The following is a 16,357-nucleotide window of genomic DNA, read 5'->3' on the forward strand; positions in this document are numbered from 1 at the left end:
TGAATATGTCTTACCTTCTATACCCAATCGAATCTTCTTAAGACCTCGCTCCTTCAAGACAGATTTGGCCACATCTCTATTTTCAATGTATTTGAAAAACCTATACAACTTTGTGCTATAAATAACTGGGGACAAAAAGCAACAGATTTTAGAAATTAGTAACAGAAATAAATTTACTGAAGCTTTTTACCTTAAATTCATCTTGCTCCACAATCAGCAGGGTCTGATCACCCTAAATCCCCACAATGGATGCAGTAATGCCAAAGGATGACTAGCGAACATCACAGAACAATAAGTTCAGTAGAGTTAATATACAAGCAAATCTCTAACAGGGTGGAAACCAGAAAAGCTTTGAGAATCCATCAGGTTACTGCAGCTTAATATTGAAACCCAATCCATAGGAAAAATAATCCAATTCTTTAAAAAAAAAAAAACAAAAAACAAACAAAAAACACAACTTTAAAGACCTGACAAAAAGAGTGTGTTTTTAAAAAAACAATTGCCCAACATAGGCAGACTGAAGAACATGGTATAAACCATTTAGATGATTATCAATCCCAAAGGGTAGAGACACAAAACACTATTTGCATTTCATGGATTGAGCTACGAAGTGTGCAGACCTCCCCCCAAACTGTTCTCCACTGAGGTGGCCATCCCACTCAATACTGATGTTAAAAGGCAGAATCGAGCAAGTTCTGCCCAGGTTAGTCTGTTTAGGTCAAACAGGCTTTGCAAAGGACAGAAACTCCACTGACAACATGATGAATCTTCCAAATGTGCTGGGGACTTCAGGGAGTTAGACAGATGGACCCTCCTCGCCTTCTCTCTTTCAGGTGGAGTTATCTCCCTTAAAAGGTGAACTGCAAAGGTTTTTGCAAAAAAAGAAAGACACGCTCACAAACCAAACACGCTGGTTTATAGGATCCAGTTAAAAGGAAAATAAATACTTGCTTTCTCTGGAATAAGTTGGTATTGATTTCTACATCCTTAAAAATGTTGAAAATTTGAGATTTGTCATCATTTCACAGAATGAATGATGTCATAAACCACCATCATTTTATACTACTTTCTAATTAGAAGAAAAAGGCTGGCAGAACTATCTTCATCTCTTACAAATGAATCCTCTTTGGTTAAAATATCTTCTTTCTCAGAGCAAAATAAGAATTGACAGGGAAAAAATGTTTAAGTCTTTAATCTTCAAAGTTTAAGTTTTTAAAATCTTCTTTGAAGAAGGTGAAAAAACAAAAACAAAACTGCATGCTTCAAAATGATTAGATAAATTAATTTTAAACTTTTCTCTATCTTCTGCAGGTGAAAGTTTTGGCTTTGAAAAACAAATCCTAAAGTTTAAGAAATGCATTTTACTAATTTAATCTTTTGGTATCTCTTTAGTTTTTAGGGTTTTTTTTTTAATTATTCATTTTTACTGTATTTTGTCCAACTTAGGCAGCAAGACATCATAAAATCAGGTTAGCAGAGCCCAGGACTAAGGGTTTGTACAGCAATATCAGATATCTAGTACTACTACTGTTCACAAGAAAGACCACAACACTCATCTGAGCACATCATGCAACAAAAATTCTTTAAGGAACAATATGGTAACTTAATAAATAAAGGAAATAATTTTTAAACAAAGAAAATACTTTTAAGAATTCCAAAATATTTTCTCCATCAAACAGGAAGAAAAGACCACCAACTAGCTTAAGTTCTTTATTAGATTCTGAAAAGCCTTGGCCCTTATAAAATTGGCAATTTGAGTGACTAAAAAAGTTCTATCAAAAAGACTAAATGAAGATATTTATAAAAATCTAAATTGTATTGGAACTCTACCCTATTTTCTTCTGATTTGAGAGGAAACGTCAGTCATTTCTAGGAAACCTGCCAAAGACAATATGTGCTTAATTAATGTGTGATTTACCAAAAATATGAAAAGCTCTGTCGGGGGTGGGGGGGGGGGGTGGGGGTGGTGTTGAAAATGGAACAAAACTGCAATTAGAAAGAGAGTATCTAAATAATTAGATAAAATGCTGATATTGCCTTAGAGGGAATAACGAGCTTTAAAAAAGCAAAAATATTCTGGTTTTCTAAAGATATTTGTGGGTCCCAACACCATCTACAAATAGTCAGGTTATCAAACAAAATGAAGCTCCTCCAGACCAGGATTCACTTCTATAGCACAGTTCACTTAGACTTCTGGATCAAAAAAAAGTCACTTTTAATCTACAGTGACCAAAATGCATTCTAGCAAACTATTTTACCTTTACAGGAATGTTTCTAAGAGTTACTCATTAATTTAAAAAAAAAAAAAAAAAAAAAAAAAAAAGGCAGCTGTAATGTGTAGCAAAATTCCAAAGTAAAAATGTATTCTTTTTATAAACTGAAGTTAAATATCAATATTCATAAGATAAGGTGATAAAGCAGCAGCATTGGTCCAACAGACAAAAGACATCTTCCAATACTTACTCTGTGAATATTCTTCTCCCATCTGTGGAGGGTATTCTTCATCCCAATCAACCACGTCATCATCTGTGAGTACCACTATATGACACTCTCTTTCACCACTTTGGGCACTGGCCACCATGAGAGGGAGGATCATTTCCTCTAAATAAAATTCAAATTGTCTACGAGCACCATCATTTGATAATTCATGCATGAGGGCACCTGAAATCAAACCCATAAAAAATATCATGATTTTTGGATGATTTATTATGAATATCAGGCAAAACATATAAAAAAAGACTGATACATCTTTGAAAGGCTAGTCTCTATAATATGCCTTCCCATCCCTCTGTAATTTGGACTTTCTTTCTGGCTAAAGAACATCTTTCATGACTATATATAACTCTTGTCTCCTACTTTTTGTTAGATTGATTATAAGCTAAATGAAGGAAGAAGAGGTTTTACATAATCATTTCATCATGCCAAACATCTAGTAGCGTATGCTGAGCTTAATAATGAACGGCTGAATAAATGAATGACTCCAGTTCTGATTATGTTCCTTAGTGACATTATTACTGAAGAAAACTGGGGAAGTATAAACCTAGCCTCTGATATAAATTGGCTGTGTGACTCTACTGTAGGCAACTAAAATTCTAAGTTGGAACAGTATCAAACTGCATTGGTTGAGAGAATTCAGCTGAGAGCATTCTTTACAGTCATGGAGGAATCTAGATGTTAAAGCTGAAAGATTAAGGACCAAAAGGTCCTGGTTTCCCCAGTTTCATTAGCTCTCCTCCTCATTATCTGCCTTCTAAAAATTGCTCTTTTTACATTTCATTACTTTATAATAGTTTACAACAATGCGATTTCAGGAAAAGGATAATAGAAATGAAAGCCAGATAACTGCCTACCTTCTATATAATAACCAACTTGAAGCTTTGAGAAATATTCATGGGAATCAATAACTAGTCTATGTCATACACTCCCCTCTAAACAACTATATAAACAACCCCTACCCCTCATTGGAGCTCCCTATCATTTCATCAAATACAAAATCCTTTGGTTGGCATTTAATGGCATTTAAAACTCTTCATAACCTAGCCCCTTCCTATACTTTACTTCCAACCACCTACTCTTCAATTCAGTGACACTGGTCTCCTGGCCACTCCACAAATAACTCTCAATTCTGAGCATTTTCTCTAGTTGTCCTCCATGCCTCGAATGCTCTCCCCTCCGCAAGACCTACTGACCTTCCTTGTTTCCTTTAAGTCCGAACTAAAAATCCCATCTTCTACAGGAAGCATTTCCCAACTTCTGTTAATTCTAGAGACTCTTAATTACTTCCTAGTTATCTTGTATAGAAGTATGATTGTATATATTTGTTTGCTTGTTGTCTCCCAGTTTAGACAGTGAGCTCCTTGAGGGTGGGAACCACCTTTTGCTTCTTTTTGCATCCTAGCATTCAGCATAGTGCCTAGCTCATGGTGGGCTCTTAAAAAACATTCAATGACTTATTTTAAGGATGAGGAAATAAGCTCCCAAATTCAAGTGTCATCCTAAAAGTGATGGATTCCAGAACTCAAATTCTCTAGACACCAAATACAGTTCAGTGTTCCTTCTGAATATGCTCAAATTTTAAAATGAAAATATATTTCAGCTGAATACCTTTAAAATTTAAACCCCCCCCTGTTCCAAAGGCAGCATTTGCTCCTAGCAAGTCAGTCACTCTTTCTAAAAGCAATGTTTTAAATTAAAATATTAACTTCTGGTGGGCACTCTATATGCATGCACATGTGCACAGAAATCTCTCTCTCCCCCAACCCCCTGTCTTTCTTTTATACACACACCCCCTATACATATATATATTTGCACGTGCACCACTTTTTCTGTATTTAGGCATTCCTTTCTACTGTGACATCCGGTCTGACCTGAAGACCAGTGAAGCCTGTTTTGCTACAACCCTGGCTTATGGCCAACCAGAGTGTTTTTTCCCCTGAGAAAACAAAAACCAAAAATATTTTTTTTCTGAATTTAAACTAGTAGACATGAATTAGTAGGCCAACAAGATCCAACCACCTCTAACTTTTCTCTCTAGACAATGTTTCAGTTCACTGCATTCTTTCAAAGTACATTCTCTTTTATGAAACCACTGAAACCAAAACCGAGAATGAGTATCAGGGATAAAGATTTAGTCAAAACTGAGACATACCTTTGCTGAGCTATCAAACATCAATACTTTTATGGATCTTTTCAAAACTGATGAATGATTAACACTAGACTTTCAGTTATGTACTTATGTCAAATTAATGTTGGTTTATACTAATTTTACTCACTTTCTTATTAGTAGATTGTAAAACTAACAGTCTCCCCTTCCCTGTTCTCAACAAAATTCTTTCTCTGTTTTTTTTTTTTTTTTTTTTTTTTTTTAAAGATGAGGAAACTAAAGTGGGAAGGGACATGACTACCAGAGTAACTTCTACTTGAAAAGCTAAGGTGATATGAATGAAATTAAGTTACTATATCCTACAATGAAACAATGCATTGTGAGATATAACTTCAAAGTGTTATTTAAAGTGTTAGTACAGATTATGCTGAATGCTAAAATTATGTATCCCATTCATCTGATTGGATGAAAGATGATGAAATTTTTGGCCCTAGCAATTTTGAAAGACTAAATTTGTGTGAGCTCCTCCCTGGACAAGGGACTGTAGCATGCTGACAGAGAGGCAGTATCAAAGCCAGAAAGACCTGGTTTCTGTGTCACCTGTGACACCTGCTGGCTGTGTGATCCTGATTGAGTCCCTTCCCCCTCTCAGTACTCTAAGTTCCTCTCTCTTTATTAGCTGCAGAAAAGTGGCCAACCTGTGATGGTAAAAAAAATTTCCTCATCTGGGAGTCTCTTGTACTAATGAATCACAAACCCAGTCAATATAATTTAAACTGACAAAATATGCACACACAGCAACAAAAAATTACAGATTCTTGAAATGTGGAAAAAAGAATTCTATTGGATGTTAAGAGTCGGACATACATATGCTATTAGCTTTCAAGCAGTACTGTCACATGGCAGATAGTAGCAATGATTGGGTATATCAACAATGGTCTTTTAAAAATCACTAGAAAGTCATGTGTATAATAGTCTACAATTAAGAATACTAAATTTTAAAAGTTCAAAGTTCAAAAACTGCATAAAGACCCTGAAGACTCTAAAATGGAAATCTTTAAATATTATACTGAGTTAAGTAATTCTTTTCCTTCAAATATATTACAGTTCCCCTTAAAAACAATCACTGCACTTTCTATATAGATTTTTTTTTCATAGATATCATACTTACTGAGATCTCTACATTTTATAGTACTATATTCAAAAGAGATACAAAGATAGTCACACGCTTCTCTTAGCTCAGGAATAGATATGCCATCAGGACAACGGATTATTCCAGTCTTATAGTAATCCTGAAAAAAAAATTATCAACAAAAAATTAGCAAAATATCTAATAGTCCAAAACACAGCAGCCCTGTTTTAGCCATGGCATTAATAGAAGTAAAAGAAGAGAATGTGCACTGACAATCCTTTATCACACCCACAAAAAAAAAAAAAAAAAACAATTCAACAAATTTGTTAGTTAAATGCTTAACATATTATGCTCAGATTCCCAAACACAAAAAAAATTAAGAGTTAAGCATTTATTAAGTGCCTATTAAATGTAAGGCACTCTTAAGTTATAAGGATACAAAAACAACAGTCTGTAACCTCAATAATAGGATAGATATATCATGTATATAAGTACTAATTACAAAACACTGAGATCAAGACTATATGTTCAAACAGGAGATCATTATACATGGCAACAACAAGACTATACTACAACCAATTCTGATGGACGTGGCTCTCTTCAACAATGAGATGATTCAAACCAGTTCCACTTGCTCAGTGACAGAGAGAGCCATCTACACCCAGAGAGAGGATTGTGGGAACTGAATGTGGAACAAAACAAAGCATTCTCACTCTCTGTTATTTGCTTGCATTTTGTTTTCTTTCTCAGTTTTTCTTTTTCTTCCTTCTTGATCTGATTTTTTTTGTGCAACAAAATAATTGTATAAATATTCATACATATGTTTATCTAACATGTATTTCAACATATTTAACATGTATTGAGTTACCTGCCAGGTAGGGGAGAGGGTGAAGAAGGGGAAAATTTGGAACAAAAGATTTTGCAAGGATCAATGTTGAAGAAATTACCCTTCCATATGCTTTGTAAATAAAAACCTTTAACCCCTAACCTGATCTGAGCCAACTTGGGACACCACCCACAGACCCCTTTGGCTAAATCCCTCATTATAAAAGAGCCAAGCTGGAGCTGTCTCTTTGCAGAGAGGTTCCTAACATGGCAGCCTTACGCCTGGCTGCCAAGGATCTCTGTCCACTGGAATCCTATTTATGCCCTTTTATCTCTACTTCACCTTTTACTAACTAGACTTTAATTTTACTTACAAACCCTATAAAATACCTTTTATTTATCAATCTAGGTTTTCAGGCCTGCAAATTCATTTTACAGGGGGTACTGCGTCTCATGGGATCTTTGCGCCGAGAAATGGGGTTCTCCCTTTCCTTTCCCTCATTAAATAGATACATATCAAAAATGAACCTGGTGACTGGAAAGAAATTAACAGAAATAAGGAAATGGCAAGGAAGAAAGTAGAAAAGAAGGGATAATGAGTCAATTTTGGAAATATTAAGTCTGTGTCACTAGTGGGATATGCAGGTAGATTATATTGAATAGACAACAAGATGTGGGACTGGAGCTTTAAGTAGTAATATATTTTTTAGCAATAAAATCTCAGGAATTATTTGCATAAATAAAGAATACTGAAGACCTGGCTGTATTGGATCTTACCAAAGGAGAGAGTAAAGCTAGAAAAAGATGTGGACAGAGCCTTCTGCATTACCAACACTAAGGAGGAAGGTAGAATCCATTGAGCCACTCCAGAATAAAAGTGGTTACATATATGGAAGAAGCAGTAAAGACACTGTCAGAGAATTCAGTAGAAGAGTTTCCTTGCTGCCATTTGTCCTTCATTCTCATAAAGAACCAGTGACTTCACAGAGTGACTGGGAACTGAAATTAAGCGAGGCAGAGTTGCACAAAGTCATCAGTCTCATTTTCTCTTCCAGAGTCACTGAAGTCCAACAGCAAGACAAAAGTCAAGATGACTAGTCATGGCCCAGGATGCAGTGGATGGTCTTGGTATCTCTCAGAAATGACCAGCTCTAAGCACTCCACAGTGTCTGCTTCAGCCCTTCATGGAAGTTGAAATCAACTGTTCTCATCTGTCCATTCCACCACTTGGGGTAGACACCCTCTAAATCACCAACAACTCTAAGGCCTGCTGAATGCCTTCAACCTAATTTAGCCTCTTCTGCTGAGGTGGTTCTCAAATCCTACTTTCTGCAAGAAGCCTTTCCTGGTCTCCTTTACTACTGGGGCCTTCTAAGATTACCTTCCATTTACTAGGCACACATCATTTACTTTCAAAGCTCTTAGTATTTTGTCTCTTCCATTAGAATACAAGATTTTTAAGATCAGAGTCTGTTTTAACTTTTTATTTCAACTGCTTATTTTAAAAAGTTCCTTTCTTTATAAAGCAAGTACTCAGTAAATGCTAGGTGATCGTTTATGTCTTTACATTAGTCATCCCCTCCCCAATCCCACAAGCTCTAAATGCATGCTCTCTTTAATTTCATCCTGTAAAATTCTTTTCTCTCTTTATTAAGGGAGACCTTACAAATACAAAATATAACCAAAACAAAAAGATCCCAAGTCTTGGTAGCTTCTTAGACCATACAGAGTGGCAGTTAACAGGAAATGGTCTGAATTTTGCAACCCAAACTACTTTCAAAGGCAAGTAGAGAAGGGTACTGACAGGATTACCCAGGTCCTTAAGTGGACCTTTTCTGCTTAATTAGGCCTTTTGTTGTCTTAAATGGACTTTTACTTCAATTTTGCAAACTGACAAAATCATCAGGACCCCACAATAATCTAACCAATCCTAAAGAACAAGTTAATCAGAACATGCTAACAAACCTCAAGGTACTTTACCTAAATTTTCCCCTGAGGCAACTGAGGTTAAGTGATTTGCACAAGGTCACATAGCTAAGAAGAGTTAAGTGTCTGAGATCAAATTTGAATTCAGTTCTTCCTGACTTCAGGGCTGGTGCTCTATCCACTGCGCCACCTAGCTATCCCTACTTTACCTAGTTTAAAAACCCAAATCTATGGCTAAGATGACAGGAACAAATAATGATGAATGTTGGAGGGGCTGTGGGAAAACTGGGACACTGATGCATTGCTGGTGGAGTTGTGAAAGAATCCAGGCATTCTGGAGAGCAATCTGGAATTATGCCCAAAAAGTTATCAAACTGTGCATACCCTTTGATCCAGCAGTGCTACTACTGGGCTTATATCCCAAAGAAATACTAAAGAAGGGAAAGGGACCTGTATGTGCCAAAATGTTTGTGGCAGCTCTTTTTGTAGTGGCTAGAAACTGGAAAATGAATGGATGCCCATCAATTGGAGAATGGTTGGGTAAATTATGGTATGGAATATTAGTGCTCTGTAAGAAATGACCAGCAGGATGAATACAGAGAGGTTTGGAGAGACTTAGATGAACTAATGCTGAGTGAAATGAGCAGAACCAGGAGATCATTATACACTTCAACAACAATACTATATGAAGATATATTCTGATTGAAGTGGATATCTTCAACATAAAGAAGATCTAATTCACTTTCAGTTGATCAATGATGGACAGAAACAGCTACACCCAGAGAAGGAACACTGGGAATTGAATGTAAACTGCTTGCATTACTGTCTTTCTACCCAGGTTACTTATACCTTCAGAATCCAATTCTTACCATGCAACAAGAACTTTGGTTTTACACACACATATATTGTATCTAGGTTATACTGTATCACATGTAATATGTATGGAATTACCTGTCATCTAGGGGAGGGAGTAGAGGGAGGGAGGAAGCGGAAAATTTGGAAAAATTAATACAAGGGATAATGTTGTTAAAAAAAAAAATTACTCATGCATATGTACTGTAAAAAAAAAATTATAATTATAAAATTAATAAAAAAATAAAAATTAAAAAATAAAAACCCAAATCCCCATTTTTTTGTGTGTTCATCAGGAACTGTCTACCTTATGACAAGTTCTCTAGAAACTCAGCCTGCCTCAACAATATCTTCCCTCCTTGCTATGGTCTACATCTGTGTTAATGGCAGATTCCACTACGGAATTTAGCTAAAACTTTCCCTTTATTAATGGATAAAATTCTCTTTCAGAACTTAGTGTGACAATCAAACAGCATAATAAAATCTCTGGAGTTGGTCTAAGCCAACAAATTCTTTAGACATAATACGACATCGTCCCAAAATCCCACTATATTTTGGGGGTTCAATCTTCACTCACTAATGATGCAGGTTGTTCTCTCTTTAAGAAACTAATCCTTTCAGATGGATTTATTCCTTTCTGATTCCCAGCCCTTCCTAGCAGATACATTATCAATTCAAGAAGCCAGGACCTTTGATTCACAAATACTGGTCAAAACCACCTTTTTGAATTCCAATAGATCTGGCTCTCACAACTCCTACCCAGCTCTGAGCCAACTTGGGACTCCACCCATAGGCCCCTTTAGCTAAATCTCTCATTATAAAAGAGCCAAGCTAGAGTCCTTTACAGAGTCTTTACAGAGGTTCCTAACATGGCAGCCTTACACCTGACATGCCAAAGGATCTCTGCCCTCTGGAATCCTATTTCTGGGGCCCTCTTCTCTTTACTTAACACCTTTTACTAGTTACCTAGACTTTAACCTTACTTCCAAATCCCATAATAAACCTCTTGTAGGTTTTCGAGTCTGTAAATTCCTTTACAGGGGACTCTTGTACCGCCTCTAGACCTCATTTAACTCTGTATCCTTGTGCCGAATCCAAAGGAGTTGCAGAGGAGCTCTAATGACTCCCTGTACCCCGAACCTGGCATTAGAACCCAATTAAACCCTTATTTCATTTAGATACCCCAATTTTAGACCTCATCACTAATATTTGGTGGACCATATGAGGAGAGCATGAAACCCCAATGTTTTGGAAGTTCAGCATTTCTGCACCCCCACACCTCATTATCATCAAAACGGTACCCAAACAGAATGCAACATCTAACTATTTATAGTATACAACTTAGTCCATACTCCTGAAAATACTTAAAACTCACCAAAATAGCTCGAAATACAGTAGAACCAATTCCTTCAGCTACTTCATATTCTCCTTTCTCATTAGGACGTGTGAAGTTGTGTTCTCTTCCAGATCCAAACATCCTATCATATAAAAAAATGAAGACAAATCAAAAAGTGGGATAAAAAACTTTTAAGTTAAAATGATTTATCATCAAGGTAAAATGTAAATATTAACTCTCATTACATTAACTTCAGAAATTTCTGTAGAAATATATTCTGACAAAGTGGAAGTGAAAGCGCTCTTAAAAATAATTCAGTGTAGTTCTATCCTAATGGGAAAGAATTAGTAAAGAACAGTAGCAATATGAATCATAGTAACCTCGTTATCTAAAAAATAGCAATGAAAATTATGCAATATACATATTCAAGAATTTCTTTCCAAATGTCACAGAAAAATAACTATGGATCAACACTGGGAGAAAAAAAAGTGACTTGTTTTTTTTTTTAACCCTGAAGTTATGATCTCATCAATTTGGGAGCCCTCTCCCAAACTACAAATTACAATTTATCCATTAAACTTTGTAGAAATGAGAAGGAGTAAAAGAGTGGTGTTGGCTAAGGGGTCCTTTAAAAAAAAAAAAACAACCTAAAACTACTCTCACATTTTTCCTTTAAAATCTCTAGCCTTATCATAGAGAATAAATAGCAAAAGACTACATATATACGCCAGAGAACTCAGGGAATTGATGAGATAAAATTGTGTTTTTCATAATAATCTTTTAATGATATATAAAAATATTATGTCATTTACATAGAAATGAATAATGAACAATTAGACAGGACAAGGAAAAGGTAAAAGATAAAGATATTTAAATCAATATCCCAATAACAGTATTGAATTTCATTAAAAAAATTAAAAAGCACAAGTATAAAATATGAAAGGATTGAATTTTTGCAAAATACACATCAACTACTTTTGTACTACTAATAAAGATACCCTTTTTAAAATATTCATCTTATATATTCATCTTTTTATCTAAATGTCTTGCACACACATAAGTGTGAACAGATACTGGTTGCACAAATGCTTTGTGGAAGTTAATTTATTTTTAAAAATCAATGTCTAGAAATTTAAAAAGGATATTCTCATACCAAATTAAAAGGTCTGATATTTATTATAAGAAAGTTATAGTTCTAAATGAAATGCATCTTAAAAAGTAAAGATGGCCAAGTATCCAAAAATTCCCCAATGCATAAGGTTTCTACATTCACTGTTACAAGTGAAACCCATACAGAACAAAGCCTTTTTATTCAAAAGTTTCCAAAAGCAAACCAAGTACTTTTACAGTTCCCATGAATATTAATTTCCACTTACAATGATATACTGTAGTCCTTTTAAATGAAACTATGCCTTCATTTATTTTTTTAAAAGACTTTCTTTCAAGAATTAAATGCCACACAGTTGTTCTTAAATACTTGAACTCGACAAAAAAGGGCAAGCTTATATACTTAGATCGGTTTGGAGATTTTTAACAAATTTCACAAGCACTTTGAATTAAAATGCAGAATTACAATTTTAAATACAATTTCAAATACTGGCTTTTTACCCTTTCTAAAATTTAGATAAGCACGTATAGTATTAATAAGTCTTATTTCCTCAAAACACTTTTTTTCATGTATTTCTTAGAAAATAGATTTCTGCCATGTATTCCCCCAGGTCTCCAACCAACATTACTTTTGATCTTTAGAATATCCTGAGTACTATTTGTTTCATCTCATTATCTAAAATGATAACAAATCCCAAAAAGAAACAAAACATTCAAATATATTACAAACCATTTCCACACAGGAAGTCTTAAGTGTCTGAGGCCACATTTGAACTCAGGTCCTCCTGACTTCAAAGTTGGTGCTCTACCTACTGTGCCATCTAGCTGCCCGTATTTTGAAATAATTGCTATTATGCTTTTTGAAATAATTGCTATTATTCTCATCTTACAGATGGGACAATAGACTATGAGAGGTTAAGTGACTGACTTGCCTAATGTCACACAGCTAAAGTCAAGTATCTGAAGTAAGTAATGTGAGTGTTGAACTGATAATCATTCTTAATGAAAGATATACAAGCTCTTGTGAAATAAAAAGAATAAAAAAGCATACTGGATATCCCTCCTCCTACCTGCCCCTCAAAAATGGATGGGTTGTCATCTACACATCATGAAGGAAGAGGTTTCCTTTCACCAAAGGTCTTCAATTAAGTATGGGATAAACTACTTCTCTGACATACTAATACATAGGGCATTTCAGTTTGGATATAAATTGAACTCAAATACCCTATGAAGTCTCTTTAAACCCAGGTTCTGTGAGATCAAGAAGCCAAGGAAGTACTATAACACATCAGAGAATTTCTTAGGTTATACATTTAGGTTCTTTAGGTTATATATTTCAAAGGTTAATATATTTCAGAATTTGACCAGGCTTTCTTTCTTTTGGCATTTATCAAAATGCTCATGCTTGCTATTAAGCTTTATGTTAATTGCTTCAAAATTATTAAGAAAAAAAGATAGAGGAGGGGGGAAATCTAGTAGGCTTGTGATGATAAAATATATATTGGACATGAGTTCTTAATTTTTTTTTCTTTGCCCATTTAGTACAGTGGTAAAATCTATAAAATTCTTCCCAGAATAAAAAGTGAAGGAAATGCTAAATTTCCATTAGAACTCAGTGAAAATAAAGATGTGATTTTTTTTTTGATCCATCCAAGTTCAAAGATGTCTTTAAATTTTATTTACAAACCCCTTGGGGATATATACATCCTAGGTTAAGAATCCCAGTGATAGGGAATATTAGGGAATTTTCTGCTGCACTATAAAAGGGGGGGGAACTCCTAAAACCTGCCATCCAAATGAAAGCCATAATAAAATCTTCCATATGATTATATTTTAAAATTCTGTTACTGCTTAAGGATGGGTTATTTGTTGTGGGTCAGTCATTTCAATGTCTGACTCTCCATGATCCCATTTGGGGTTTTCTTGGCAAGTATACTGGAGTGGTTTGCCATTTCCTTCTTTAGCTCATTTTACAGATGAAACTAAGGCAAACAGGGTAAATTGACTTGTCCAGGGTCACACAGCTAGAAATGTCTGAGGCCAGTTTTGAGCTCAGATCTTCCTTAATCAAAGCCCAATGTTCTATCCATTATGCCATCCAGCTACCCCCAAAATAAAATTATAAAGAAGAACATTTGGGCTCAAAGAAGTTCAAATAAATTTAAGCTGTCAAAGAAATGAATGGGCTACATTAAAGAGAACACCTGTCACTTTAAATCACTTTAAATGTTTAAGCAGGTGCTGGATGACAAAAGATTCCTACCAAAGGTTAGGACCTTCCAAAGTCCCTTCCAATTCTAAGATAATAGGACACTTAATTATTGATTTGGGGACATTGATAACAAAAGGAAATAAATAGTGGTAACCTTTTCCAAGTCTCAGATAAAAGAATATATTTTCTCAGATATATAAATGTGCTAACTAACAAATCCTGTGGGACAAAAACCCCTTGAAAAGTTAGCCTGGGCATAGATAAAAATGGATTGGAAGAAATTTTAACGTTTAAGATTGGATACAAAATGGACTACATTTGGGTGCAATTTGTGGGCTTCTGATGGTCCCAGGGTAAGGGTTACACCAAAGGGAAAAAAAAGTCCTATCTCATAGAAGAAGAATTTATATTCTATAAGACTCATATACTGACAAGAACTTACATACTATAACATTCATATACTATTACAAGCTTCTGGCAACAAAATTTCTAACTGTGAAGTATAACATTGAAACACATGTTCTTCAGTAACACAAGTCTCACTGTAGTTTCAAATAATTAATAATTAGACTATTATTAATATTAATACCAACCTGCCCAACATTGTATTTGGCTGTGCAGTAAAAATAGATGGATCTACAACAAATCTAGTATTATCCACAATTAGTGTTACTCGCTCTGACGTTCTTATACTTCGAGCTCCCTCCTTTGCATTCTCGTACACAAATATCATTTCCCCAGAAGTCTTACAACCACCATCTGAACTTGACTGACTACTGTTTCTGCTGTTGTTTCCAACACTGCTACTGGAACCATTGGGGGATGCTTTCTGAAGACGAGGACTGCTTGGGCGGGAAGAACTATGATCTTTTTCTCGTTCTGCAACAGAAAAAACATGTATACACATTTTATACATACATATAAAGAAAGATATCTTTCTTTGTATTTTCAGGATTTTTAAAAGTGTAGAAATCTTGATATCTAGTAATTTGATTATGTCTCAAATTACTCAAGGGATACACTGATTTTTTCAGATCATAATTTTTTTTCATTGCAAATCAGCTATTAATTCTTGCTTACCTTTTCTGATTAGACCAATGCAAAATGTTAACTTGTTACTTCTCTAGGATAAAGTGTCAAAATGAATTGAATGGTTAGACAAAGTCAAAGGTATATGGTCCACAGAGACTAATTAAGCCAGAGTAATAGTAGAAAGAAACTACATTAATTCAATGCTGCCATCTGACCTGGATAATTCCACAGCTAAAGAACAGCATGTTTTTATATAGCAAGCAAATACAAACACTGAAAATTCAATGATAATTCTATTAAGAGCATCAATTTTACTGTGCTATATCCTAAAAACTAAACTTCTCAGGGCAGCTGGGTGGCACAGTGGATAGAGCACCACCCCTGAAGTCAGGAGGACCTGAGTTCAAATTTGGTCTCAGACACTTAACACTTCCTAGCTGTGTGACCCTGGACGAGTCATTTAACCCCCACTACCTTAACAAAACAAAAACAAAACAAAACAAAACAAAACAAAAACAAAAACAAAAACAAAAAAAAAAAAAAAAAAAAAAAAACTAACGACCTCTTAGAATGCTTGAAGTATTAATTCTGGCATTATATCAAGCAGGAACTTTTTTCATAAGGAAGATTTAGTAACCCATTAAGGACACTAGGGCATGTTCACTTTTCAAACATCTACTAAAGTGATTATTAAAGTGATTGCCAAATACATTGGCTTTTAGATGGTATAATGCCATATCTTTCCTGAATTTTTCATAGAAAGCACTACTGCCAGTTTCTGAGAATAATGTTTAATTACTTCACATCTGAAGAGGTAAAACAAATTTATTAAATCTGAAGATTTGGTTTACACACACACACACACACACACACACACACACACACACACATGGGTTTTTTTTTAAATCAAGATTTTTTTAAATCAAGATTTTTAAGAAATTTAAAAGCATAGTGACTGGAAATTTTAAAAAATCTATCATTTTCACATTTAAAAAGAACACTTATTAAAATTGCCATTGATGTTTCTTTTACTGATTAAAGAGGATATAGTTTTATGATACATTTGAGAGATCCAAATAGAATTTTCTAATACTACAAAATACTTTTGACTGCCAGATTTCTTTAAAAAAAAAAAAAAGCCTTTTATTTTCAAAATATATGCAAAAACAACTTTCAACATTCACCCTTACAAAACCTTGTGTTACAAATTTTTCTCTCTCCCTTCCTCTCACTGCCTTCCTCTCGAAAGCGAAGAATCCAATATAGGTTAAATATCTGCAATTCTTCTGTACATATTTCCACATTTATGATGCTACATAAGAAAATCAGATC

The 16,357-nt window shown here is 34.7% G+C and overlaps 1 protein-coding gene across 7 annotated transcripts in view; it reads right to left on the reverse strand.

Moving 5' to 3' along the window:
- The window catches only part of BTBD10 (BTB domain containing 10), an 82,766-nt gene that overhangs the window by 5,940 nt on the left and 60,469 nt on the right, over positions 1–16,357 (reverse strand). For all 7 annotated transcript variants that reach the window (XM_074273151.1, XM_074273148.1, XM_074273152.1 and 4 more), the window contains 5 exons: positions 14,587–14,872; positions 10,714–10,816; positions 5,775–5,895; positions 2,464–2,661; positions 15–125 (listed from right to left, as the gene is read on the reverse strand). In XM_074273151.1, the coding sequence (XP_074129252.1) occupies positions 15–125; positions 2,464–2,661; positions 5,775–5,895; positions 10,714–10,816; positions 14,587–14,872 (819 nt within the window). The remainder of the gene's footprint in view (positions 1–14; positions 126–2,463; positions 2,662–5,774; positions 5,896–10,713; positions 10,817–14,586; positions 14,873–16,357) is intronic.

Source organism: Sminthopsis crassicaudata, chromosome 6 (assembly GCF_048593235.1).
Source record: "Sminthopsis crassicaudata isolate SCR6 chromosome 6, ASM4859323v1, whole genome shotgun sequence".
Lineage (NCBI taxonomy): Eukaryota > Metazoa > Chordata > Mammalia > Dasyuromorphia > Dasyuridae > Sminthopsis > Sminthopsis crassicaudata.